Here is a 27,059-nt window from a genome sequence, read left to right as displayed (position 1 = left end):
AGACGCCCCCCACCCCTCACCGCCCTCCGGTGCTTCTACCAACTCGCCAGTACGATCAAAGCCAGAATCTTTTTTTTATTTTTTATTTCAGGCTTCCCAGCCTAGAGGTGAGATGTGGGGTCATATTGACCCCCCAGATTTCACTGTAAAGAGGACCTGTCATCCCATATTCCTATTACAAGGGATGTTTACATTTCTTGTAATAGGAATAAAAGTGATCAAAAATATATTTTTGGGGAAAAAAAATGTCAAACTAAAATAAATAAAGTAAAATGAACAATAAAAAAATAAAATAAAAATTAAAGCGCCCATGTCCCCATGTGCTCGCATGTGCCACACATGTGAGGTATCGCCGAGAATGTTAGAGCGAGAGCAATAATTCTAGTCCTAGACCTCCTCTGCAACTCAAAACATGTAACCAGTAAAAAAAAATTTAAAGCGTCGCCTATGGGGATTTTTTAAGTAGCGACGTTTGGCGCCATTCCACGGGCATGTGCAATTTTGAAGAGTGACATGTTTGATATCTATTTACTCAGCATAACTTCATCTTTCACTTTATGCAAACATTGGGCTAACAAGTGGTTAATAATAGAGCTTGCAGTCAGTAGTGTTAGGAGATAGTGCGTGCTGTCTGCGTGCTCTGTACCCAGTACATACCGCTATAATATAGGGCAGGCCCCTACTTTCAAACATCCAACTTACAAACATCTCCTACTTGCAAACGCAAGGAGACAGCAGCAAGTGAGATGAAAAAAGATGGACGACAAAACAAATTATACAGGGGTGATAACCCTTCCCTATGTTTTCCAAAAAGCTTAAAGATATTTTTTTTGACTGGAGCTACACTTTAAAAATGTACCGGTTGAAAATGACAAACAGATTCAACTTAACACAACAAACCTACACAGTCCCTGTCTTGTTTGCACCGCCTGTATACTGCTGTTCTGAGTATATAGGGCCTGGGGGTCACACGCATTTCCTTTTTTTAATATGGGTACGGGGTTCCCCTTAATATGCGTACAAGACCTAAAGGGGCTGGTAATGGGCAGGGAGGGCTACCCATGCCATGTTTCTCAATGATTTTCATCCATATTGCAGGAACCAGATATAACATTAAAACCGCAAGCAGTTTTAAATGGTGTTATTTCCGTTTAATGTCATTTTGTGCAGGGACTGTTCTAAACACGGGAAACACGTGGCACTTCACAGGCATACTACAGACACCCCCCAGGCACCATATTTAAAGGAATATTTCACTTTTTTTTTTCACTTTAATCGTCATTAAAATCAGTGCTCCCGCCAAAACGGTAGTTTTTAAAACTTTTTTTTGCAGTGACCCATGTCCCCTGAGGCAGGAGCCAGGTCCCCAAACCCTTTTTAGGACACTATCTTGCATATTAGCCGTTAAAATTAGCATTTTCCAATTCGAACGTTCGAGTCCCATAGACTTCAATGGGGTTCTAACGTTCGTACCGAACGCGGGGGTCGTTCGCAAGTTCTGGTGCGAACCGAACCGGGGGGTGTTCGGCTCATCCCTAGTCCTTAACCTGGTGGTGCAGTGGTTCTTGGGCAGGTACCCGGGCATACAGGGTGTCCTGAAGCAGGCCAGGAGAGTCTGTGTGCATTTCCGCCGATCATTTAATGCCTGTGCTCGGCTGGCTGAGCTCCAAAAGGAGTTGAACCTGCCCAAGAACTGCCTTATATGTGACATGCCCACCAGGTGGAACTCAACATTGGCCATGCTGCAGCGGCTACACACGCAGCAGAGGGCCATCAATGAGTACCTGTGCGACTACGGCACCAGCACAGGGTCAGGGGAGCTCGGTTTTTTCTGATCAGGGATGCATGCACTGTCTTGTCACCAGGTGGAACTCAACGTTGGCCATTAGGGATGAGCCGAACACCCCCCTGTTCGGTTCACACCAGAACCTGCGAACAGACCTAAACTTCGTGTGAACTTTAGAACCCTATTAAAGTCTATGGGACTCGAACGTTCACAATCTAAAGTGCTAATTTTAAAGGGTAATATGCAAGTTACTGTCCTAAAAAGTGTTTGGCGACCTAGGTCCTGCCCCAGGGGACATGGATCAATGCAAAAAAAAAGTTTTAAAAAAGGGAGTTTTTTCAGGAGCAGTGATTTTAATAATGATTAAAGTGAAACAATAAAAGTGTAATATTCCTTTAAATGAGGTAGCTGGGGGGTATCTATAGTATGCCTGTGAAGGGGCGCATGTTTCCCGTGCTTAGAACTGTCCCTGCACAAAGTGTCATTTGTGCAGGAAAAAAAGTCTTTTAAAATCACTTGCGGCTAAATTGTCGGCTCCCGTAATACAGAGAACACTCAATGAGTGTTCTCTGTATTAGCCGACAATTCATTCATTCATTGATAAAAAACAAAACAAAAAGAAAAAACACGTGGAGGTTCCCCTAAATTCAATTACCAGGCCCTTCAGGTCTGATATGGATATTAAGGGGAACCCCGCATCAAATTTAAACAAAAAATTGACGTGGGGGTCATGGGCGTCCGCAGAACTTTTTCCAAGGGGGGGCATCATTTTAAGGCCACTCATGCTCCACCCCTTTTCGACAATCTCATGAACATCTTTCCACTGGTAATACATGTGTGTTATATAACAGATAATTCATCTTCACTTTGTATTGGGAGTGACTCTGGCGGCTTGTTCCAGGCCCATATAGCCTAGAGAATCTACATCTTTTTACATTGCAATACATCTGTTGTGGCCATATTTTGATCTCATACTGTCACTGTATTGGCTGTTTTCATCAAGATAAAAATATGGCAAAAACAGATGTATTGCAATGTAAAAAGATGTACATTCTCTAGGCTATATGGGCATGGTACGCAGCCACCTGAGGAACCTTGCGGACACCCATGCTTTCAAAAACCAGCCCTGGAAAAAATTTCATACCAGCCTCACAGCATTATTATACCAGCCCAACAGCATAACGTCATTATTTTCTTGTTCATGAAAGGGAAAAACCATAAATTTTAACAGTTAATAGTGGTAAGTGATCAAGGGGGACCCCAGGAACTCAGAACGTGGGGGGGGGGGGGGGGGGGGGCACGTTCTGCAGAAAGAATACTCGTAGGTAAGGGGGGTGGGTTACTAATATAAAGAGGAAACCCTTTATATCAATGCCCCTTACATCATCGTATTCACTCCCCCCTTACATCAGCGACCCCCCCAGACTGGTCTGGCGGTGCTTTCACTGACCTCCTCTCAGGTGCACTGTGCAGGGGTCAGTCAGTCGGCTCCAGCTTGGTGGCTCTGGTTTTATCCTATAGTCTCCTGTCCACAGTCCACACAAGTGTGACTTTTCCCATGACCCCCATCCCGGCGGTGCTCCCACTCTTGACTCCTCTCCAGACTCCCTCAGAGACTGCAGACATGCTACAGGAGATGGACAGAGACTGCAGACTTGATGCAAGAGCTCAATGCAGCCTCACCAGTGCCCATCAAATGCAGCCTCACTGTGCCCACCAAATGCAGCTTTACTGTGCCCATCATTGCAGCCCCTCCTGTGCCCCATGTCCCAGTCTGCAGTCCCTGTCTGAGGGAAGGTGTGTTGTTGATGCTTGGTATGGTACCTTGCATGCCAGCAGAATATCCATGATGGGCAGCAGCAGGCAGGGTCTGTTCTCGTTTTGGATGGGGACGGTGCTCCTTCCAGAGGATCTGTATGCTGTGAGATGGAGTGGTCCCTGGCCACCTGCACCTTCAGCCGTCGTCATTTTACAGAGGTGGGGAGAATGGGGGGCTGGAGAGCACTGGGGTAAGGGCTGGAGAGAGATGGGGAGAGCTGAAGAGCACTGGGGGGGAAAGAACAGGGGGGAGAGCACGGGGGGAGCACTGGGGGGAGTGGAGAGCACTGGGGGGGAGAGCAGTGGGGGGGAGTGGAGAGCACAGGGGGGGAGAAAGAACAGGGGGAGAGCACTGGGGGGGAGAACAGGGGGAGAGCACTGGGGCGAGAGCGGTGTGAGAGCACAGAGGGGAGAGGACTGGGGGGAATGGAGAGCACTGTGGGGGGAGAGCACTGTGGGGAGTGGAGAGCACTGGGGGGAACAGGGGGGAGAGCACTGGGGGGGGACGGGGGAGAGCACTGGGGGGGGGGACAGGGGGAGAGCACTGGGATGGTGGCTAGAGAAGGATGGAGAGAGCTTGAGAGCAGGGGGGGCAGGAGAGTTTGGTGGTGGAGGAGAGCACGGGGGCAGGAGAGTGTGGTGCAGTGAAGAGCACTGGGGAAGCAGAAAAACAGGGGTGGAGAGCACGGGGGCTGGAGAGTACTGGGGGGGGTACAAAGAGCAGGGGGGAGTGGAGAGCACCAGTGGGGGCAAGAAAGAACAGGGGTGGAAAGCACTGGGGACTGGAGAGCACTGGTAGGGTTGGAGAGCACATGGGTGGGGGCAGAATGCAGGGGGAATGGAGAGTACAGGGGTGGGGAGTGGAGAGTGCTGGGGGAGCCAAAAATAACGGGTGGAGAGCACTGGGGGGGGGGGGGGCTGGAGAGCATCAGGGGGGCAGAAAGAACAGGGGTGGAGAGAATGGGGGGCTGGAGAGCACTGGGGTGGGGACTGGAGAGTGATGGGGAGAGCTGAAGAGCACTGGGGGGAAGCACTGGGGGGAGTGGAAAGAAGAGGGGGGAGAAAGAACGAGGGGAGAGCACTGGAGGGAGTGGAGAGTACTGGGGGGGAAGAACAGGGGGAGAGCACGGGGGGAGAACTGGGGGGAGAGCACGGAGGGGAGAGGACTGGGGGGAGCGGAGAGTGCTGTGGGGGGGAAGGGGGGAGCACTGGGGGGAGTGGAGAGCACTGGGCGGGGAGGAACAGGGGGGAGAGCACTGGGGGGGACGGGGGGGGGGGCACTGGGATGGTGGCTAGAGAAGGATGGGGAGAGCTGGAGAGTTGGGGGGGCAGCAAGACTAGGGGAGGAGAAAACTGTGAGGGGGCAGGAGAGTGTGGTGGAGGAGAGAGGGGGTAGGCATGAGAGTGTGGTGGTGGAGAGCACTGGGGGGGGCAGGAGAGTGTGGTGGTGGAGGAGAGCACTGGCTGGGGGGGCAGGAGAGTGTGGTGGTGGAGAGCACTGGGGGGGGGCAGGAGAGTGTGGTGGTGGAGGAGAGCACTGGCTGGGGGGGGGCAGGAGAGTGTGGTGGTGGAGGAGAGCACTGGGGGGGGGGGCAGGAGAGTGTGGTGGTGGAGGAGAGCACTAGGGGGGGGCAGGAGAGTGTGGTGGTGGAGGAGAGCACTGGGGGGGCAGGAGAGTGTGGTGGTGGAGGAGAGCACTGGGGGGGAGCAGGAGAGTGTGGTGGTGGAGGAGAGCACTGGGGGGGCAGGAGAGTGTGGTGGTGGTGGAGGAGAGCACTGGGGGGGGCAGGAGAGTGTGGTGGTGGTGGAGGAGAGCACTGGGGGGGGAAGGAGAGTGTGGTGGTGGAGGAGAGCACTGGGGGGGGGGCAGGAGAGTGTGGTGGTAGAGGAGAGCACGGGGGGAAGGAGAGTGTGGTGGTGGAGGAGAGCACTGGGGGGGGGGGCAGGGAGCACAAGGTGAACTGGGGACAGTAAAATAAGTTGGATACCCCCCCATCCTCCTATCCAGGCACTTTGGCATATAGGGCGGGGCTGTACCTGCAGCATTTCCTTCTCTTGATCATAGTGCTGGATGGCTCTGTGTACTGCGGCCGCTCTGTAACATGGCCCTGCCCCCCCAGACTGGCTCATGTGATAGGCGGAACGTTGATTCTCTTTACTATCACACGAGCCGGTCTAAAGGAGGCGGGGCCATGTTACAGAGTGGCCGCAGTAAACAGAGCCATCCAGCGCTCTGATCCATAGGAGTCGGAGAGGGCGGAGGATGCAGCTGCCAGCGGACAAAAAAACGAAAAAAAAAAGTGAAAAAAAATGTAGCATGGCTACGGCAGACACCTTGGGGATTCCAGGGGGGGGGGGCACTTGACCCCCCTTGCCCCCTGCTGCGGACGCCCATGGTGGGGGTCCCCCTAAAAATCCATACCAGACCCTTTATCCGAGCACGCAACCTGGCAGGCCACAGGAAAAGAGGGGGGGGGACGAGAGAGCGGCCCTCCTCCCTCTTGAACTGTACCAGGCCACATGCCCTCAACATTGGGAGGATGCTTTGGGGGTCTCAACCCCACAACCCTGAGCGGTGGTTGTGGGGGTTTGCGGGCGGGGGGATTATCAGAATCTGGAAGCCCCCTTTAAAAAGGGGACCCCCAGATCCCGGGCCACCCCTGTTTGAAATGGTAAGGGGGTACAAAAGTACCCCTACCATTTCACAAAGAAAGTGTAAAAATGGTTAAATAAGACAAACACACTTTTGAAAAATTCCTTTATTAAAAAAAAAAAAAAAAGATTCCAGCAGTGCTAATCCACTCTTGCTATCCAGCGACGGATCTCCGGGGTCCAGCGATGGATGATCATATCCAGCGATGGGGGATCTCTCAGTCCATACATCCGTCTTCTGTCTCCAGTGCGGAGACTGCAGAGAGCCCAGCGCTGACGTTTCTTATATTAGGAGTGCGGGGCCACCCATCACCTGACCCCGCCCCTCTGATGCTGGTGAGGGAAGTCAGGGGTTCCCCAGTGACGTATGGGTGACCCCGCCCCCTCTGATGTAACAGAAACCTGCATTACATCAGAGGGGGCGGGGTCACTCATACGCCACTGGGGAATCTTTTTTACATTTTTTTTATTTTTAATAAAGGAATTTTTCAAAAGTGTGTTTGTCTTATTTAACCATTTTTACACTTTCTTTGTGAAATGGTAGGGGTACTTTTGTACCCCCTTAACATTTCAAACAGGGGGGGCCGGGATCTGGGGGTCCCCTTGTTGCTTCCAGATTCTGATAAGCCCCCCGCCCGCAGACCCCCATAACCACCACTCAGGGTTGTGGGGATGAGGCCCTTGTCCCCATCAACATGGGGACATGGTGCTTTGAGGGGTCACAGATCCCCAAAGCATCCTCCCAATGTTGAGGGTATGTGGCCTGGTACGGTTCAGGAGGGAGGGGGGCCGCTCTCTCGTCCCCCCTCTTTTCCTGCGGCCTGCCAGGTTGCGTGCTTGGATAAAGGGTCTGGTATGGATTTTTAGGGGGACCCCCACGTCAATTTTTTATTTTAATTTGATGCGGGGTTCCCCTTAATATCCATATCAGACCTGAAGGGCCTGGTAATTGAATTTAGGGGAAACCCCACGCTTTATAAGGAATATTACACTTTTATTGTTTCACTTTAATCATTATTAAAATCACTGCTCCTGAAAAAACTGACGTTTTTAAAACTTTTTTTTGCATTGATCCATGTCCCCTGGGGCAGGACCCGGGTCCCAAAACACTTTTTAGGACAGGAACCTGCATATTACCCATTAAAATTAGCACTTTAGATTTCTCCCATAGGCTTGTATAGGGTGTTCCGGCTTTTCGAATTTGCCGCGAACAGCCCAAATTGTTCACTGTTCGCTGAACAGGCGAACAGGCAATGTTCGAGTCGAACATGAGTTCAACTCAAACTCGAAGCTCATCCCTATTGGCCATGCTGCAGCGGCTGCACATGCAGCAGAGGGCCATCAATGAGTACCTGTCTGACTACGGCACCAGGACAGGGTCAGGGGAGCTCGGTTTTTTCTCACCACGCTAGTGGGGCATGATCAGGGATGCATGCACTGTCCTGTCACCGTTTGAGGAGGCCACAAGGATGGTGAGCAGTGACAGTGCATGCATCAGTGACACTGTACCTCTTGCCACCTGTTGGAGCATACGCTGCGTGGAATAATGGACAGGGCACTTGAAGCAGAACAGAGGCAGGAAGAGGAGGACTTCCTTGCCTCTCAAGGCCCCCTTTATCCAGACAGTGTTCCTGCTGTCCCACCCATCACACAGGAAGAGGACGAGGAGGAGGATGAGGAGGAGGAGGAGGATGATTGTGTCAGCATGGAGGTGGAGCCTGGCACTCAGCATCAGCAGCAGCAGTCTTGTAGGGATGATTTACAGTCCCAAGAAACCCGTGGACTTGTACGTGGCTGGGAGGAGGTAGCTGCGGATCATGTTGTCCTTAGTGACCCAGAGGACTCCGGACCGAATGCCTCAGCTAACCTACGCTGCATGGCCTCCCTGATCCTGCAAAGCCTGCGGAAGGATCCTCGTATTCTTCGGATCAAGGAGAGGGACCATTACTGGCTGGCCACTCTCCTTGATCCATGGTACAAGGGTAAGGTTGTGGACCTTATCTTGCCATCGCAGAGGGAGCAGAGGATGAGACATCTCCGGGAGGCCTTGCAGAAAGGTCTGTGCAACGCGTTCCCAGAGACTGGGAGGTTACAAACTCCTGGTCCTGGACAACGTGTTGCTGAGGCATCGGTCAGAAGGAGCGGTGGAGAAGGCGGCAGTGTGACCAATGCATTAAGACAACTTTTTAGTCCGCAGCCCCAAGGTATGATCGGTTCCAGCAACCATCGCCAGAGTCTGATTTACATGGTGCAGGAATAACTAGGGGCAAGGTCAGACTTGGACTAAAACAAAGAGAGGAAATAGATATGGCGCTATACCGGTATGTGAGGACTCTCAGTATGCTGGCAAATTAAGTGTGGACATAAATGTGCTATGTTTTGTTAGTGAGCATCACATAGGTGGGGGCACATACTGTATAATTCTCAGCGTGCTGGTTGATTTAGCACAGAGACACGTATTGTATATATTTCTCAGCATGCTGGTTAATAAAACCCAAAACCACAAAAAAAATCACAAAATAAAGGTCAAAAAATCACAAAACCTTGTGACCATATTATGAAATGCTTATCTCTATATCATAACAGTATATGGTTATTAGTAAGGTGCAAGTGCAGATAAATCCATATGTGCCTTAAGATAAAAAAGTAAAGATGAAAATGGACTGGATGTTATAACTGGTGAAATAACCGTGAGTGTTGTACTAATATACGAAAGTGAAATTAAAAGTGAATGTCATAGTGATGCTATATAAGATGAAAGAAATTTTTTCAGTAAACAAACATGGAAATACCATAAAACCTAAATGCAATAGAATTTAAATGCAATAAAAAGATATAATATGAAAAAAGTTAATAAAAAGAGGTTGATAAAAAATATAAAAATAAAATAAAAAATGTGCAAAAAATGCAGGTGAATTGTGAACATTAAACGTAGTGAAACAAGTCTCTAGTAAGTGACGGAATCTTCCGCAAGTGAAAAAAAAGGGGGGGGGAGGGTGATGGTTTCCAGCTGTGTTCTTCACATTCGGTGGCTACTAGTGTGTTATATTATTATGCTCTCACCGGAAAAAAGACCCCATCTGGGGTGGATCAACCTTCACAATATTAGCTATTGTGTCTCTCTGGCTTCCTTCAGATGTAAAAGTTAGGGAACCCTCGTTCCTCCGTGAGTGCAATGTGCCACGTTTATATAAGGTAGAGAAGAGGCACATCCATAGTGTGATACCGTTTTAAAACATTGTTTTTATTGCAGAAAATAGATTAAAACTACTTACAAACAAGCTGTTTAAAAATGCAGTAGTGCCTGTGTGCTTGTTTTTAAACAGCTTGTTTGCCCATTCTCAGCCCCCCCTCACACCTGTACACTCTCAGCCCTCCCTGACACCTGCACATTCTCAGCCCCCCCTCACACCTGTACACTCTCTGTCCCCTCACACCTGTACGTCTCAGCCCCTTCACACCTGTACGCTCTCAGCCCCCTCACAGCTGTACGCTCTGACCTCCCCTCACACCTGTACGCTCTGAGCCCCCCTCACACCTGTACGTCTCAGCCCCTTCACACCTGTACGCTCTCAGCCCCCTCACAGCTGTACGCTCTGACCTCCCCTCACACCTGTACGCTCTGAGCCCCCCTCACACCTGTACGTCTCAGCCCCCTCACACCTGTACGCTGGGAGCCCCCCTCGCACCTGTATGCTCTCAGCCCCCCTCGCACCTGTACGCTCTGACCTCCCCTCACACCTGTACGCTCTGAGCCCCCCTCACACCTGTACGCTCTGACCTCCCCTCACACCTGTACGCTCTCTGTCCCCTAACACCTGTACACTCTCAGCCCTCCCTGACACCTGCACATTCTCAGCCCCCCCTCACACCTGTACGCTCTCTGTCCCCTCACACCTGTACGTCTCAGCCCCTTCACACCTGTACGCTCTCAGCCCTCCCTGACACCTGTACGCTCTCAGCTCCCCCTCACACCTTTACGTCTCAGCCCCTTCACACCTGTACGCTCTCAGCTCCCCCTCACACCTTTACGTCTCAGCCCCTTCACACCTGTACACTCTCAGCTCCCCCTCACACCTGTACGCTCTCAGCCCCCTCACACCTGTACGCTCTCAGCCCCCTCACACCTGTACGCTCTCAGCCCCCTCACACCTGTACGCTCTCAGCCCCCTCACACCTGTACGCTCTCAGCCCCCTCACACCTGTACGCTCTCAGCCCCCTCACACCTGTACGCTCTCAGCCCCCCTCACACCTGTACGCTCTCAGCCCCCTCACACCTGTACGCTCCCAGTCCCCTCACACCTGTATGCTCTCAGCCCCCTCACACATGTACGCTCCCAGTCCCCTCACACCTGTATGCTCTCAGCCCCCTCACACATGTACGCTCTGAGCCCCCCTCGCACCTGTATGCTCTCAGCCCCCCTCGCACCTGTACGCTCTGACCTCCCCTCACACCTGTACGCTCTGAGCCCCCCTCACACCTGTACGCTCTGACCTCCCCTCACACCTCTACGCTCTCAGCCCTCCCTCACACCTGTACGCTCTCAGCCACCCCTCACACCTGTACGCACTCAGCCCCCCTCACACCTGTACGCACTCAGCCCCCCTCACACCTCTACGCACTCAGCCCCCCTTCACACCTCTACGCTCTCAGCCCCCCTCACACCTCTACGCTCTCAGCCCCCCTTACACCTCTAGGCTCTCAGCCCCCCTCACACCTGTATGCTCTTAGCCCTCCCTGACACCTGTACGCTCTCAGCCCCCCTCACACCTGTACGCTCTGAGCCCCACTCACACCTGTACGCTCTGAGCCCCACTCACACCTGTACGCTCTGAGCCCCCCCTCACACCTGTACGCTCTCAGCCCCCTCACACCTGTACGCTTTCAGCCCCCTCACACCTGTATGCTCTCAGCCCCCTCACACCTGTACACTCTCAGCCCCCCTCGCACCTGTATGCTCTGAGCCCCCCTCACACCTGTACGCTCTGAGCCCCACTCACACCTGTACGCTCTGAGCCCCACTCACACCTGTACGCTCTCAGCCCCACTCACACCTGTACGCTCTCAGCCCCCTCACACCTGTACGCTCTCAGCCCCCTCACACCTGTACGCTCTCAACTCCCCCTCACACCTGTACGCTCTCAACTCCCCCTCACACCTGTACGCTCTCAGCCCCCTTACACCTGTACGCTCTGAGCCCCCTCACACCTGTACGCTCTTAGCCCTCCCTGACACCTGTACATTCTCAGCCCCCCTCACACCTGTACGCTCTCAGCCCCCTCACACCTGTACGCTCTCAGCCCCCTCACACCTGTGCGCTCTCAGCTCCCCCTCACACCTGTACGCTCTCAGCTCCCCCTCACACCTGTACGCTCTGAGCCTCCCTCACACCTGTACGCTCTGACCTCCCCTCACACATGTACGCTCTGAGCCCCCCTCACACCTGTACGCTCTGAGCCCCACTCACACCTGTACGCTCCCAGCCCCACTCACACCTGTACGCTCTCAGCCCCCTCACACCTGTACGCTCTCAGCCCCCTCACACCTGTACGCTCCCAGTCCCCTCACACCTGTACGCTCTCAGCCCCCTCACACATGTACGCTCTGAGCCCCCCTCGCACTTGTATGCTCTGGACCTCCCCTCACACCTGTACGCTCTGACCTCCCCTCACACCTGTACGCTCTGAGCCCCCCTCACACCTGTACGCTCTGAGCCCCACTCACACCTGTACGCTCTCAGCCCCCTCACACCTGTACGCTCTCAGCCCCCTCACACCTGTACGCTCTCAGCCCCCTCACACCTGTACGCTCTCAGCCCCCTCACACCTGTACGCTCTCAGCCCCCTCACACCTGTACGCTCTCAGCCCCCTCACACCTGTACGCTCCCAGTCCCCTCACACCTGTACGCTCTCAGCCCCCTCGCACATGTACGCTCTGAGCCCCCCTCGCACCTGTATGCTCTAAATCACCCTCGCACCTGTATGCTCTGAGCCCCCCTCGCACCTGTACGCTCTGAGCCCCCCTCACACCTGTACGCTCTGAGCCCCCCTCACACCTGTACGCTCTGAGCCCCACTCACACCTGTACGCTCTCAGCCCCCTCACACCTGTACGCTCTGAGCCCCACTCACACCTGTACGCTCTGAGCCCCCCTCGCACCTGTATGCTCTGAGCCCCCCTCGCACCTGTACGCTCTGACCTCCCCTCACACCTGTATGCTCTGAGTCCCCCTCACACCTGTACGCTCTGACCTCCCCTCACACCTGTACGCTCTGAGCCCCACTCACACCTGTACGCTCTGAGCCCCACTCACACCTGTACGCTCTGAGCCCCACTCACACCTGTACGCTCTCAGCCCCCTCACACCTGTACGCTCTCAGCCCCCTCATACCTGTACGCTCTCAGCCCCCTCACACCTGTACGCTCTCAGCCCCCTCACACCTGTATGCTCTCATCCCCCTCACACCTGTACTCTCTCAGCCCCCCTCACACCTCTACGCACTCAGCCCCCCTCACACCTCTACGCTCTCAGCCCCCCTCACACCTCTACGCTCTCAGCCCCCCTCACACCTCTACGCTCTCAGCCCCCCTTACACCTCTACGCTCTCAGCCCCCCTCACACCTGTACGCTCTTAGCCCTCCCTGACACCTGTACGCTCTCAGCCCCCCTCACACCTGTACGCTCTGAGCCCCACTCACACCTGTACGCTCTGAGCCCCACTCACACCTGTACGCTCTGAGCCCCCCCTCACACCTGTACGCTCTCAGCCCCCTCACACCTGTACGCTCTCAGCCCCCTCACACCTGTACGCTCTCAGCCCCCTCACACCTGTACGCTCTGAGCCCCCTCACACCTGTACGCTCTGAGCCCCCCTCGCACCTGTATGCTCTGAGCCCCCCTCACACCTGTACGCTCTGAGCCCCACTCACACCTGTACGCTCTGAGCCCCACTCACACCTGTACGCTCTGAGCCCCACTCACACCTGTACGCTCTCAGCCCCCTCACACCTGTACGCTCTCAGCCCCCTCACACCTGTACGCTCTCAACTCCCCCTCACACCTGTACGCTCTGAGCCCCCCTCGCACCTGTACGCTCTGAGCCCCCCTCACACCTGTACGCTCTGAACCCAACTCACACCTGTACGCTCTGAGCCCCACTCACACCTGTACGCTCTGAGCCCCACTCACACCTGTACGCTCTCAGCCCCCTCACACCTGTACGCTCTCAACTCCCCCTCACACCTGTACGCTCTCAACTCCCCCTCACACCTGTACGCTCTCAGCCCCCTTACACCTGTACGCTCTGAGCCCCCTCACACCTGTACGCTCTTAGCCCTCCCTGACACCTGTACATTCTCAGCCCCCCTCACTCCTGTACGCTCTCAGCCCCCTCACACCTGTACGCTCTCAGCCCCCTCACACCTGTACGCTCTCAGCCCCCTCACACCTGTGCGCTCTCAGCTCCCCCTCACACCTGTACGCTCTCAGCTCCCCCTCACACCTGTACGCTCTGAGCCCCCCTCACACCTGTATGCTCTGACCTCCCCTCACACCTGTATGCTCTGAGCCCCCCTCACACCTGTACGCTCTGAGCCCCACTCACACCTGTACGCTCTCAGCCCCCTCACACCTGTACGCTCTCAGCCCCCTCACACCTGTACGCTCCCAGTCCCCTCACACCTGTACGCTCTCAGCCCCCTCACACATGTACGCTCTCAGCCCCCTCACACCTGTACGCTCTCAGCCCCCTCACACCTGTACGCTCTCAGCCCCCTCACACCTGTACGCTCTCAGCCCCCTCACACCTGTACGCTCTCAGCCCCCTCACACCTGTACGCTCCCAGTCCCCTCACACCTGTACGCTCTCAGCCCCCTCACACATGTACGCTCTGAGCCCCCCTCGCACATGTACGCTCTGAGCCCCCCTCGCACCTGTACGCTCTGAGCCCCCCTCGCACCTGTACGCTCTGACCCCCCTCACACCTGTACGCTCTGAGCCCCCCTCACACCTGTACGCTCTGAGCCCCACTCACACCTGTACGCTCTCAGCCCCCTCACACCTGTACGCTCTGAGCCCCACTCACACCTGTACGCTCTGAGCCCCACTCACACCTGTACGCTCTCAGCCCCCTCACACCTGTACGCTCTCAGCCCCCTCGCACCTGTACGCTCTGAGCCCCACTCACACCTGTACGCTCTGAGCCCCACTCACACCTGTACGCTCTGAGCCCCACTCACACCTGTACGCTCTCAGCCCCCTCACACCTGTACGCTCTCAACTCCCCCTCACACCTGTACGCTCTCAACTCCCCCTCACACCTGTACGCTCTCAACTCCCCCTCACACCTGTACGCTCTCAGCCCCCTTACACCTGTATGCTCTGAGCCCCCTCACACCTGTACGCTCGTAGCCCTCCCTGACACCTGTACATTCTCAGCCCCCCTCACACCTGTATGCTCTCAGCCCCCTCACACCTGTACGCTCTCAGCCCCCTCACACCTGTGCGCTCTCAGCTCCCCCTCACACCTGTGCGCTCTCAGCTCCCCCTCACACCTGTACGCTCTGAGCCCCCTCACACATGTACGCTCTGACCTCCCCTCACACCTGTACGCTCTGAGCCCCCCTCACACCTGTACGCTCTGAGCCCCACTCACACCTGTACGCTCCCAGTCCCCTCACACCTGTACGCTCCCAGTCCCCTCACACCTGTACGCTCTCAGCCCCCTCACACATGTACGCTCTGAGCCCCCCTCGCACCTGTATGCTCTGAGCCCCCCTCACACCTGTACGCTCTGAGCCCCCCTCACACCTGTACGCTCTGACCTCCCCTCACACCTGTACGCTCTGAGCCCCCCTCACACCTGTACGCTCTGAGACCCACTCACACCTGTACGCTCTCAGCCCCCTCACACCTGTACACTCTCAGCCCCCTCACACCTGTACGCTCTCAGCTCCCCCTCACACCTGTACGCTCTCAGTCCCCTTACACCTGTACGCTCTCAGCCCCCTTACACCTGTACGCTCTTAGCCCCCTCACACCTGTACGCTCTGAGCCCTCCCTCACACCTGTACGCTCTGAGCCCCCCTCACACCTGTATGCTCTGACCTCCCCTCACACCTGTATGCTCTGAGCCCCCCTCACACCTGTACGCTCTCAGCCCCCTCACACCTGTACGCTCTCAGCCCCCTCACACCTGTACGCTCCCAGTCCCCTCACACCTGTACGCTCTCAGCCCCCTCACACATGTACGCTCTCAGCCCCCTCACACCTGTACGCTCTCAGCCCCCTCACACCTGTACGCTCTCAGCCCCCTCACACCTGTACGCTCTCAGCCCCCTCACACCTGTACGCTCTCAGCCCCCTCACACCTGTACGCTCCCAGTCCCCTCACACCTGTACGCTCTCAGCCCCCTCACACATGTACGCTCTGAGCCCCCCTCGCACATGTACGCTCTGAGCCCCCCTCGCACCTGTACGCTCTGAGCCCCCCTCGCACCTGTACGCTCTGACCCCCCTCACACCTGTACGCTCTGAGCCCCCCTCACACCTGTACGCTCTGAGCCCCACTCACACCTGTACGCTCTCAGCCCCCTCACACCTGTACGCTCTGAGCCCCACTCACACCTGTACGCTCTGAGCCCCACTCACACCTGTACGCTCTCAGCCCCCTCACACCTGTACGCTCTGAGCCCCACTCACACCTGTACGCTCTGAGCCCCCTCACACCTGTACGCTCTCAGCCCCCTCGCACCTGTACGCTCTGAGCCCCACTCACACCTGTACGCTCTGAGCCCCACTCACACCTGTACGCTCTGAGCCCCACTCACACCTGTACGCTCTCAGCCCCCTCACATCTGTACGCTCTCAACTCCCCCTCACACCTGTACGCTCTCAACTCCCCCTCACACCTGTACGCTCTCAACTCCCCCTCACACCTGTACGCTCTCAGCCCTCTTACACCTGTACGCTCTGAGCCCCCTCACACCTGTACGCTCGTAGCCCTCCCTGACACCTGTACATTCTCAGCCCCCCTCACACCTGTACGCTCTCAGCCCCCTCACACCTGTACGCTCTCAGCCCCCTCACACCTGTGCGCTCTCAGCTCCCCCTCACACCTGTGCGCTCTCAGCTCCCCCTCACACCTGTACGCTCTGAGCCCCCTCACACATGTACGCTCTGACCTCCCCTCACACCTGTACGCTCTGAGCCCCCCTCACACCTGTACGCTCTGAGCCCCACTCACACCTGTACGCTCCCAGTCCCCTCACACCTGTACGCTCTCAGCCCCCTCACACATGTACGCTCTGAGCCCCCCTCGCACCTGTATGCTCTGAGCCCCCCTCACACCTGTACGCTCTGAGCCCCCCTCACACCTGTACGCTCTGACCTCCCCTCACACCTGTACGCTCTGAGCTCCCCTCACACCTGTACGCTCTGAGACCCACTCACACCTGTACGCTCTCAGCCCCCTCACACCTGTACACTCTCAGCCCCCTCACACCTGTACGCTCTCAGCTCCCCCTCACACCTGTACGCTCTCAGTCCCCTTACACCTGTACGCTCTCAGCCCCCTTACACCTGTACGCTCTCAGCCCCCTCACACCTGTACGCTCTGAGCCCTCCCTGACACCTGTACATTCTCAGCCCCCCTCACACCTGTATGCTCTCATCCCCCTCACACCTGTACTCTCTCAGCTCCCCCTCACACCTGTACGCTCTCAGCCCCCCTCACACCTGTACGCTCTCAGCCCCCCTCACACCTTTACGCTCTCAGCCCCGCTCACACCTGTACGCTCTCAGCCCCGCTCACACCTGTACGCTCTCAGCCCCGCTCACACCTGTACACTCTCAGCCCTCCCTGACACCTGTACGTTCTTAGCCCCCTCACAACTGTACGCTCTCAGCCCCCTCACAACTGTACGCTCTCAGCCCCCCTCACACCTGTACGCTCTCAGCCCCCCTCACACCTGTACGCTCTCAGCCCTCCCTGACACCTGTACGTTCTTAGCCCCCTCACAACTGTACGCTCTCAGCCCCCTCACAACTGTACGCTCTCAGCCCCCCTCACACCTGTACGCTCTCAGCCCCCCTCACACCTGTATGCTCTCAGCCCCCCCTCACACCTGTACGCTCTCAGCCCCCCCTCACACCTCTACGCTCTCAGCCCCCCCTCACACCTCTACGCTCTAAGCCCCCTCACACCTGTATGCTCTAAGCCCCCCTCACACCTCTACGCTCTCAGCCCCCCTCACACCTCTACGCTCTCAGCCCTCCCTCACACCTGTACGCTCTCAGCCACCCCTCACACCTGTACGCACTCAGCCCCCCTCACACCTGTACGCACTCAGCCCCCCTCACACCTCTACGCTCTCAGCCCCCCTCACACCTCTACGCTCTCAGCCCCCCTTACACCTCTACGCTCTCAGCCCCCCTCACACCTGTACGCTCTTAGCCCTCCCTGACACCTGTACGCTCTCAGCCCCCCTCACACCTGTACGCTCTGAGCCCCACTCACACTTGTACGCTCTGAGCCCCACTCACACCTGTACGCTCTGAGCCCCCCCTCACACCTGTACGCTCTCAGCCCCCTCACACATGTACGCTCTCAGCCCCCTCACACCTGTACGCTCTCAGCCCCCTCACACCTGTATGCTCTCAGCCCCCTCACACCTGTACGCTCTGAGCCCCCTCACACCTGTACGCTCTGAGCCCCCCTCGCACCTGTATGCTCTGAGCCCCCCTCACACCTGTACGCTCTGAGCCCCACTCACACCTGTACGCTGTCAGCCCCACTCACACCTGTACGCTCTCAGCCCCACTCACACCTGTACGCTCTCAGCCCCATTCACACCTGTACGCTCTCAGCCCCCTCACACCTGTACGCTCTCAGCCCCCTCACACCTGTACGCTCTCAACTCCCCCTCACACCTGTACGCTCTCAACTCCCCCTCACACCTGTACGCTCTCAACTCCCCCTCACACCTGTACGCTCTGAGCCCCCTCACACCTGTACGCTCTTAGCCCTCCCTGACACCTGTACGCTCTTAGCCCTCCCTGACACCTGTACATTCTCAGCCCCCCTCACACCTGTACGCTCTCAGCCCCCTCACACCTGTACGCTCTCAGCCCCCTCACACCTGTGCGCTCTCAGCTCCCCCTCACACCTGTACGCTCTCAGCTCCCCCTCACACCTGTGCGCTCTGAGCCCCCCCTCACACCTGTACGCTCTGACCTCCCCTCACACCTGTACGCTCTGAGCCCCCCTCACACCTGTACGCTCTGAGCTCCACTCACACCTGTACGCTCTCAGCCCCCTCACACCTGTACGCTCTCAGCCCCCTCACACCTGTATGCTCCCAGTCCCCTCACACCTGTACGCTCTCAGCCCCCTCACACATGTACGCTCTGAGCCCCCCTCGCACCTGTATGCTCTGAGCCCCCCTCGCACCTGTAAGCTCTGAGCCCCCCCTCACACCTGTACGCTCTGAGCCCCCCTCACACCTGTACGCTCTCAGCCCCCTCACACCTGTACGCTCTCAGCCCCCTCACACCTGTACGCTCTCAGCTCCCCCTCACACCTGTACGCTCTCAGCTCCCCCTCACACCTGTACGCTCTCAGCTCCCCCTCACACCTGTACGCTCTCAGCTCCCCCTCACACCTGTACGCTCTCAGCTCCCCCTCACACCTGTACGCTCTCAGTCCCCTTACACCTGTACGCTCTCAGCCCCCTCACACCTGTACGCTCTGAGCCCTCCCTGACACCTGTAAATTCTCAGCCCCCCCTCACACCTGTATGCTCTCATCCCCCTCACACCTGTACTCTCTCAGCTCCCCCTCACACCTGTACGCTCTCAGCCCCCCTCACACCTGTACGCTCTCAGCCCCCCTCAAACCTGTACGCTCTCAGCCCCGCTCACACCTGTACACTCTCAGCCCTCCCTGACACCTGTACGTTCTTAGCCCCCTCACAACTGTACGCTCTCAGCCCCCTCACAACTGTACGCTCTCAGCCCCCCTCACACCTGTACGCTCTCAGCCCCCCTCACACCTGTACGCTCTCAGCCCTCCCTGACACCTGTACGTTCTTAGCCCCCTCACAACTGTACGCTCTCAGCCCCCTCACAACTGTACGCTCTCAGCCCCCCTCACACCTGTACGCTCTCAGCCCCCCTCACACCTGTACGCTCTCAGCCCCCCTCACACCTGTACGCTCTCAGCCCCCCTCACACCTGTACGCTCTCAGCCCCCCCTCACTCCTGTATGCTCTAAGCCCCCCTCACACCTCTACGCTCTCAGCCCCCTCACACCTCTACGCTCTCAGCCCTCCCTCACACCTGTACGCTCTCAGCCACCCCTCACACCTGTACGCACTCAGCCCCCCTCACACCTGTACGCACTCAGCCCCCCTCACACCTCTAGGCTCTCAGCCCCCCTCACACCTCTACGCTCTCAGCCCCCCTCACACCTCTATGCTCTCAGCCCCCCTCACACCTCTACGCTCTCAGCCCCCCTCACACCTCTACGCTCTCAGCCCCCCTTACACCTCTACGCTCTCAGCCCCCCTTACACCTCTACGCTCTCAGCCCCCCTCACACCTGTACGCTCTTAGCCCTCCCTGACACCTGTACGCTCTCAGCCCCCCTCACACCTGTATGCTCTCAGCCCCCTCACACCTGTATGCTCTCAGCCCCCTCACAACTGTACGCTCTCAGCCCCCTCACACCTGTACGCTCTCAGCCCCCACACACCTGTACGCTCTAAGCCCCCCTCTCACCTGTACGCTCTCAGCCCCCCAAAACCTCTACGCTCTCAGCCCCCTCTCACACCTGTATGCTCTCACCCCCCTCACACCTGTACGCTCTGAGCCCCCTCACACCTATATGCCCTCAGCCCCCTCACACCTATAGGCCCTCATCCCCCTCACACCTGTACGCTCTCAGCCCCCCTCACACCTGTAGGCTCTCAGCCCCCTTACCCCTTACACCTGTACGCTCTGAGCCCCCCTCACACCTGTACGCTCTCAGCCCTCCCTGACACCTGCACATTCTCAGCCCCCCCTCACACCTGTACGCTCTCTGTCCCCTCACACCTGTACGCTCTCAGCCCTCCCTGAGACCTGCACATTCTCAGCCCCCCCTCACACCTGTACGCTCTCTGTCCCCTCACACCTGTACGCTCTCAGCCCCCACACACCTGTACGCTCTCAGCCCCCACACACCTGTACGCTCTCAGCCCCCACACACCTGTACGCTCTCAGTCCCCTCGCACCTGTACGCTCTCAGCCCCCTCACACATGTACGCTCTGAGCCCCCCTCGCACCTGTACGCTCTGAGCCCCCCTCGCACCTGTACGCTCTGAGCCCCCCTCACACCTGTACGCTCTGAGCCCCCCCTCACACCTGTACGCTCTGAGCCCCCCCTCACACCTGTACGCTCTGAGCCCCCCTCACACCTGTACGCTCTGAGCCTCACTCACACCTGTACGCTCTGAGCCCCACTCACACCTGTACGCTCTGAGCCCCCCTCACACCTGTACGCTCTCAGCCCCCACACACCTGTACGCTCTAAGCCCCCCTCTCACCTGTACGCTCTCAGCCCCCCAAAACCTCTACGCTCTCAGCCCCCTCTCACACCTGTATGCTCTCACCCCCCTCACACCTGTACGCTCTGAGCCCCCTCACACCTATATGCCCTCAGCCCCCTCACACCTATAGGCCCTCATCCCCCTCACACCTGTACGCTCTCAGCCCCCCTCACACCTGTAGGCTCTCAGCCCCCTTACCCCTTACACCTGTACGCTCTGAGCCCCCCTCACACCTGTACGCTCTCAGCCCTCCCTGACACCTGCACATTCTCAGCCCCCCCTCACACCTGTACGCTCTCTGTCCCCTCACACCTGTACGCTCTCAGCCCTCCCTGAGACCTGCACATTCTCAGCCCCCCCTCACACCTGTACGCTCTCTGTCCCCTCACACCTGTACGCTCTCAGCCCCCACACACCTGTACGCTCTCAGCCCCCACACACCTGTACGCTCTCAGCCCCCACACACCTGTACGCTCTCAGTCCCCTCGCACCTGTACGCTCTCAGCCCCCTCACACATGTACGCTCTGAGCCCCCCTCGCACCTGTACGCTCTGAGCCCCCCTCACACCTGTACGCTCTGAGCCCCCCCTCACACCTGTACGCTCTGAGCCCCCCCTCACACCTGTACGCTCTGAGCCCCCCTCACACCTGTACGCTCTGAGCCTCACTCACACCTGTACGCTCTGAGCCCCACTCACACCTGTACGCTCTGAGCCCCCCTCACACCTGTACGCTCTCAGCCCCCCCTCACACCTGTACGCTCTCAGACCCCTCACACCTGTACGCTCTCAGCCCCCCTCACACCTCTACGCTCTCATCCCCCCCTCACACCTGTACGCTCTCAGCCCCCCTCACACCTGTACGCTCTCAGCCCCCCTCACACCTCTACGCTCTCAGCCCCCCTCACACCTCTACGCTCTCAGCCCCCCTCACACCTCTACGCTCTCAGCCCCCCTCACACCTCTACGCTCTCAGCCCCCTCACACCTGAAGGCTCTCAGCCCCCCTTACACATGTATACACACAGGCATGTACTACACACACAAAGTCATGTACACACAGAGAAATGTACAAACACAGGCATGTACACAGACCCCCGACCCCCACTACAGCCCTTATGCCGCGTACACACGAGCGGACTTTTCAACATCCAAAGTCCGAAGGACTGAGTCCGTCAGACTATCCGATCGTGTGTGGGCTGCAACGGACTTTTGACTCACCAAAGTCCGAAGGACTTTAGAATATGGAACATGCTTCAAATTTTTCCGAAGGAACTCCGCCGGACCCGGTCCCCTTCGAAAAATCCGCTCGTGTGTATGCTACTCCGACGGACTAAAACCGACGCTAGGGCAGCTATTGGCTACTGGCTATGAACTTCCTTATTCGAGTCCAGTCGTACGTCATCACGTTCGAATCCGTCGGAGTTTAGTGTGATCGTGTGTGGCCAAGTCCGTTCGGCCGAAAAGTCTGTCAGAACTCCGTCGGAATTCCAGCAGAACTCCGACGGAACTCCTTTGGAAGTCTGTCGGACATAAGTCCTCTCGTGTGTACGGGGCTTTACTTGTAAGGTAATCCTAGTCCCAGATCTTGTTTCCATTTGCAGAGGGGTGCACATGCAGGAAATGGCCAGAGTTGGCAGCAAAGAGCCAAATGTCAGCTCATGAGAGAGCAGCAGCCTTTTGACTCACACACATACAGGAGCTCCTCTGCACCCGACCCTGCCTTCTTATATCCCTGACAGTGAGCCGGGCCCATCCAGATGCTGGGGCCCCTTACAAGTGCATGGGATGTACCCCCCTGATGGCGGCACTGCATAACTTTAACTGACAATTGAGCGGTCATGTGACATTGTACCCAAACAAACCTGATGTCCTTTTTTCCCACAAATAGAGATTTCTTTTGGTGGTGTAGGGGATGACATTTGGGATCAAATGTCACACGCCTGTATGCTCATGTACGCTCTCAGCCCCCTCACACCTGTACGCTCTCAGCCCCCTAACACCTGTTAGCGCTCAGCCCCCTCACACCTGTAGGCTCTCAGCCCTCCCCTCACACCTGTACGCTCTCAGCCCCCCCTCACACCTGTACGCTCTCAGCCCCCCCTCACACCTGTACGCTCTCAGCCCTCCCTGACACCTGTACGCTCTCATTCCCCATCACACCTGTACGCTCTCAATCCCCTCACACCTGTATGCTCTCAGCCTTCCCCACACCTGTACGCTTTCAGCCCCCCCACCACCTCTATGCTCTCAGCCCCCCCTCACACCTGTACGCTCTCAGCCCCCCTCACACCTGTACGCTCTCAGCCCCCTCACACCTGTACGCTCTCAGCCCCCCCTCACACCTGTACGCTCTCAGCCCTCCCTGACACCTGTACGCTCTCATTCCCCATCACACCTGTACGCTCTCAATCCCCTCACACCTGTACGCTCTCAGCCTTCCCCACACCTGTACGCTTTCAGCCCCCCCACCACCTCTATGCTCTCAGCCCCCCCTCACACCTGTACGCTCTCAGCCCCCCTCACACCTGTATGCTCTCAGCCCCCTCACACCTGTACGGTCTCAGCCCCCCTCACACCTGTACGGTCTCAGCCCCCCTCACACCTGTACGGTCTCAGCCCCCCTCACACCTGTACGGTCTCAGCCCCCCTCACACCTGTACGGTCTCAGCCCCCCTCAAACCTGTACGGTCTCAGCCCCCCTCTCACCTGTACGGTCTCAGCCCCCCTCACACCTGTAGGCTCTCAGCCCCCTCACACCTGTACGCTCTCAGCCCCCCTTACACATGTATACACACAGGCATGTACTACACACGCAAAGACATGTACACACAGAGAAATGTACAAACACAGGCATGTACACAGACCCCCGACCCCCACTACAGCCCTTACTTGTAAGGTGATCCTAGTCCCAGATCTTGTTTCCATTTGCAGAGGGGTGCACATGCAGGAAATGGCCAGAGTTGGCAGCAAAGAGCCAAATGTCAGCTCATGAGAGAGCAGCAGCCTTTTGACTCACACACATACAGGAGCTCCTCTGCACCCGACCCTGCCTTCTCATATCCTTGCCAGTCAGCCGGGCCCATCCAGACGCTGGGGCCCCTTACAAGTGTATGGGATGTACCCCCCTGATGGCGGCACTGCGTAACTTTAACTGACAATTGCGTGGTCATGTGACATTGTACCCAAACAAACCTGATGTCTTTTTTTCCCACAAATAGAGATTTCTTTTGGTGGTGTAGGGGATGACATTTGGGATCAAATGTCACACGCCTGTACGCTCATGTACCCTCTCAGCTCCCCACACCTGCACGCTCCCAGCCCCCCTCACATCTGTACGCTCTCAGCCCCCCTCACACCTGTTCGCTCTCAGCCCCCCTCACACCTGCACACCTGTACGCTCTTAGCTCCCTCACACCTGTACGCTCTCTGCCCCCCTCACACCTGCACACCTATACGCTCTCAGCCCCCCTCACACCTGTATGCTCTCTGCCCCCCTCACACCTGTATGCTCTCAGCCCCCTTCACACCTGTACGCTCTCAGCCCCCCTCACACCTGTATGCTCTCAGCCCCCCTCACACCTGTACGCTCTCAGCCCCCTCACACCTGTACGCTCTCAGCCCCCTCACACCTGTACGCTCTCAGCCCCCACACACCTGTACGCTCTCAGCCCCCTCACACATGTACGCTCTCAGCCCCCCCTCACACCTGTACAGGCTCAGTCCCCCTCACACCTGTACAGGCTCAGCCCCCCTCACACCTGTTCGGGCTCAGCCCCCCCTCACACCTGTACGCTCTCAGCTCCCCCCCACACCTGTACGTTCTCAGCCCCCTCATACCTGTATGCTCTCAGCCCCCTCACACCTGTACGCTCTCAGCCCCCTCACACCTGTACGCTCTAAGCCCCCCTCACACCTGTACGCTCTAAGCCCCCCTCACACCTGTACGGAGGACACGTAGGAAGGTGGTACTTTTTGAATTACCTGATTAGAGCCAAAGGCTCTAATAGGCTTCAAAATAGAGTGGGCTTGGTGTGCAGAGAGTGCACCCTGATCCCACCCATTTGTGTTATGATAACAAATGAATTTTTGCTATTTTCACACTAACCTTCCTCCCTGCCAATCAGGAGGCACGCTGCGGTAAGTCCCCTCTTTCAGAGCCATGCGTGGGGGGGTTTGGTGCTGCCAGAGCTGCACATGGGGGGGGGATTCTGCCAGAGGCACGTGGGGGTTGGGTGCTGCCAGAGACACAAGTGGGGGGGGGGGGGGTCGGTGGGAACAGTGGCTTCATATGATGGGCACAAGTGGATGTATATGATGGGCACATGTGGCTGCATATGATGGGCACATATGGCTGCATGTGATGGGCACATATGGCTGCATATGATGGGCACAAGTGGCTGAATTTGATAGGCACAAGTGACTGCATATGATGGGCACAAGTGGCTGAATTTGATAGGCACAAGTGACTGCATATGATGGGCACAAGTGGCTGTATATGATGGTCACAGGGGTTGCATATGATGGGCACAAGTGGCTGAATTTGATAGGCACAGGTGGCTGCATATGATGGGCACAAGTGGCTGCATATGATGGCCACAAGTGGCTGTATATGATGGGCACAGTGGCTGCATTTGATGGGCACAATGGCTGCATTTGATGGGGGGTTCAATATTTTTTAGTTTGTTTGTGCCCCCCCCCCCCAAAGAATTTTGAGCACCAACTGCTACTGTTATAAAATACTGTATAAATAATGGAAAAGGTCAAGTATTACTAGTAAAATAAAACAAAAGAAGGGAAGAATACTCTTTCATCACCTCTTTATAATGTTCTTACATACCTGTGCCTGGACAGAGAAGAGCCCACAGGAGGAGGACACGGAGGGGACACAGGAGGAGGACACGGAGGGGACACAGGAGGAGGACACGGAGGGGACACAGGAGGAGGACACGGAGGGGACACACGAGGAGGACACGGAGGGGACACATCGCTGCAGTCGGGGTCTCTGGTCTGTGTGGATGAAGAATGAGAATTTGCAGAAAATAATAAAAGAGGAAGAAGATTCTGCATTGTGTGACTTGTATTTCCTTTTCTTTATATATAAACCTGATGTGGTAATACACCCACAACCAATACTTCTCTGTCTGGTAGATGCTGAAGAGATGAGTTCTCGGCTTCTCATGGCTCTGAACATTCCAAATCTCATCTTTTTTTCTATTGTAGGAGATTATGACCTCAGGAGGGTATCTGACTGTCTTATATAAGAGGTACCAACATCCCTATCAGGAGTTATATCAATATACCAACGTGGGACTTTTTAGGTAATAATACACAAAAAATGTTGTAAGTTTATTTGATCTCCATAGAAGTTTTGATTAGAATATTGAGGCTGTACAGACTTTTTAAACATGAAACCAAAAACATTCCATCCCTTCTCTCTCTTTGTCCCTCCTGAATGGTATCACATATCTCAGATTTATACTTGGATTTCTAAGAATCCTCAATGTACACAGTTTCATGGACTATATTTCCCACTTCCTCAGGACAGGAGGCGGTCAGTGAAGGAACAACAAGGATGTCCATAGAATCAGCAAATAATCCCATGTAGATAATTTGAGATATATGAGGTTATGAGAATTCCTTCTATAGTGGCCTCAGAACTTCTACTGGCAGGATAACTATAGACTGTATCTCTGATGGTTATTCCGTTGTTCTGCCACAATAAATGCCGTATCCACTCCAAAATCCACCATGGTCACTAGTTTGTCCCATGATGGCAGAAAGGAGACAAATGGCCACAACATCCTCTCGGGTCACTCAGGAGAATCCCCTGAAGAAATGGCAAATGGCCCAACTAAATGGGTGTTTGCCTGAACCTATCCTCCAGCTGCAATGGGAATTGAAAGATTTATCAGCAGTATTACTACCGCCACTAAATGTGACAGCTTCTTGCTCAGGGCTTCTGGTTGTTAGGGAGCTGGTGGCTGCCAGTGTCCTTACAACCCGCAATGTATCCGCACCCGGCCTATTCAGCAGTCAGCTGACAGGCAGTGCAAAAAAGGTGAAGTCTCCCCAATATTCATACCAGGACCTTCGGGTCTGGTATGGATTTTAGTGGGGGCTCCACAAAATAGTTTTTTGCTGAAAACAAAAGGAGCCCCATGATATTTTATATAGTCCATAGTACAAAGCAAGCCACGCTGATCACCGCCTACCC

The 27,059-nt window shown here is 56.2% G+C and overlaps 1 protein-coding gene across 1 annotated transcript in view; it reads right to left on the bottom strand.

Annotated features, from left to right (window-relative positions):
- Positions 1–25,864, bottom strand: part of LOC143981571 (T-cell surface antigen CD2-like) — a 278,489-nt gene extending 252,625 nt beyond the window's left edge. The window contains exon 1 of the mRNA XM_077479532.1: positions 25,683–25,864. Coding sequence (XP_077335658.1) covers positions 25,683–25,830 — 148 coding nt within the window. The 5' untranslated portion in view covers positions 25,831–25,864. The remainder of the gene's footprint in view (positions 1–25,682) is intronic.
- Positions 25,865–27,059: the final 1,195 nt, after the last annotated feature.

This window comes from Lithobates pipiens, unplaced genomic scaffold (genome assembly GCF_037356315.1).
Source record: "Lithobates pipiens isolate NorthernLeopardFrog02 unplaced genomic scaffold, aLitPip1_a1.2 Scaffold_16, whole genome shotgun sequence".
In the NCBI taxonomy this organism is placed as follows: domain Eukaryota; kingdom Metazoa; phylum Chordata; class Amphibia; order Anura; family Ranidae; genus Lithobates; species Lithobates pipiens.
This window is presented reverse-complemented; position numbering and strand designations above follow the sequence as displayed.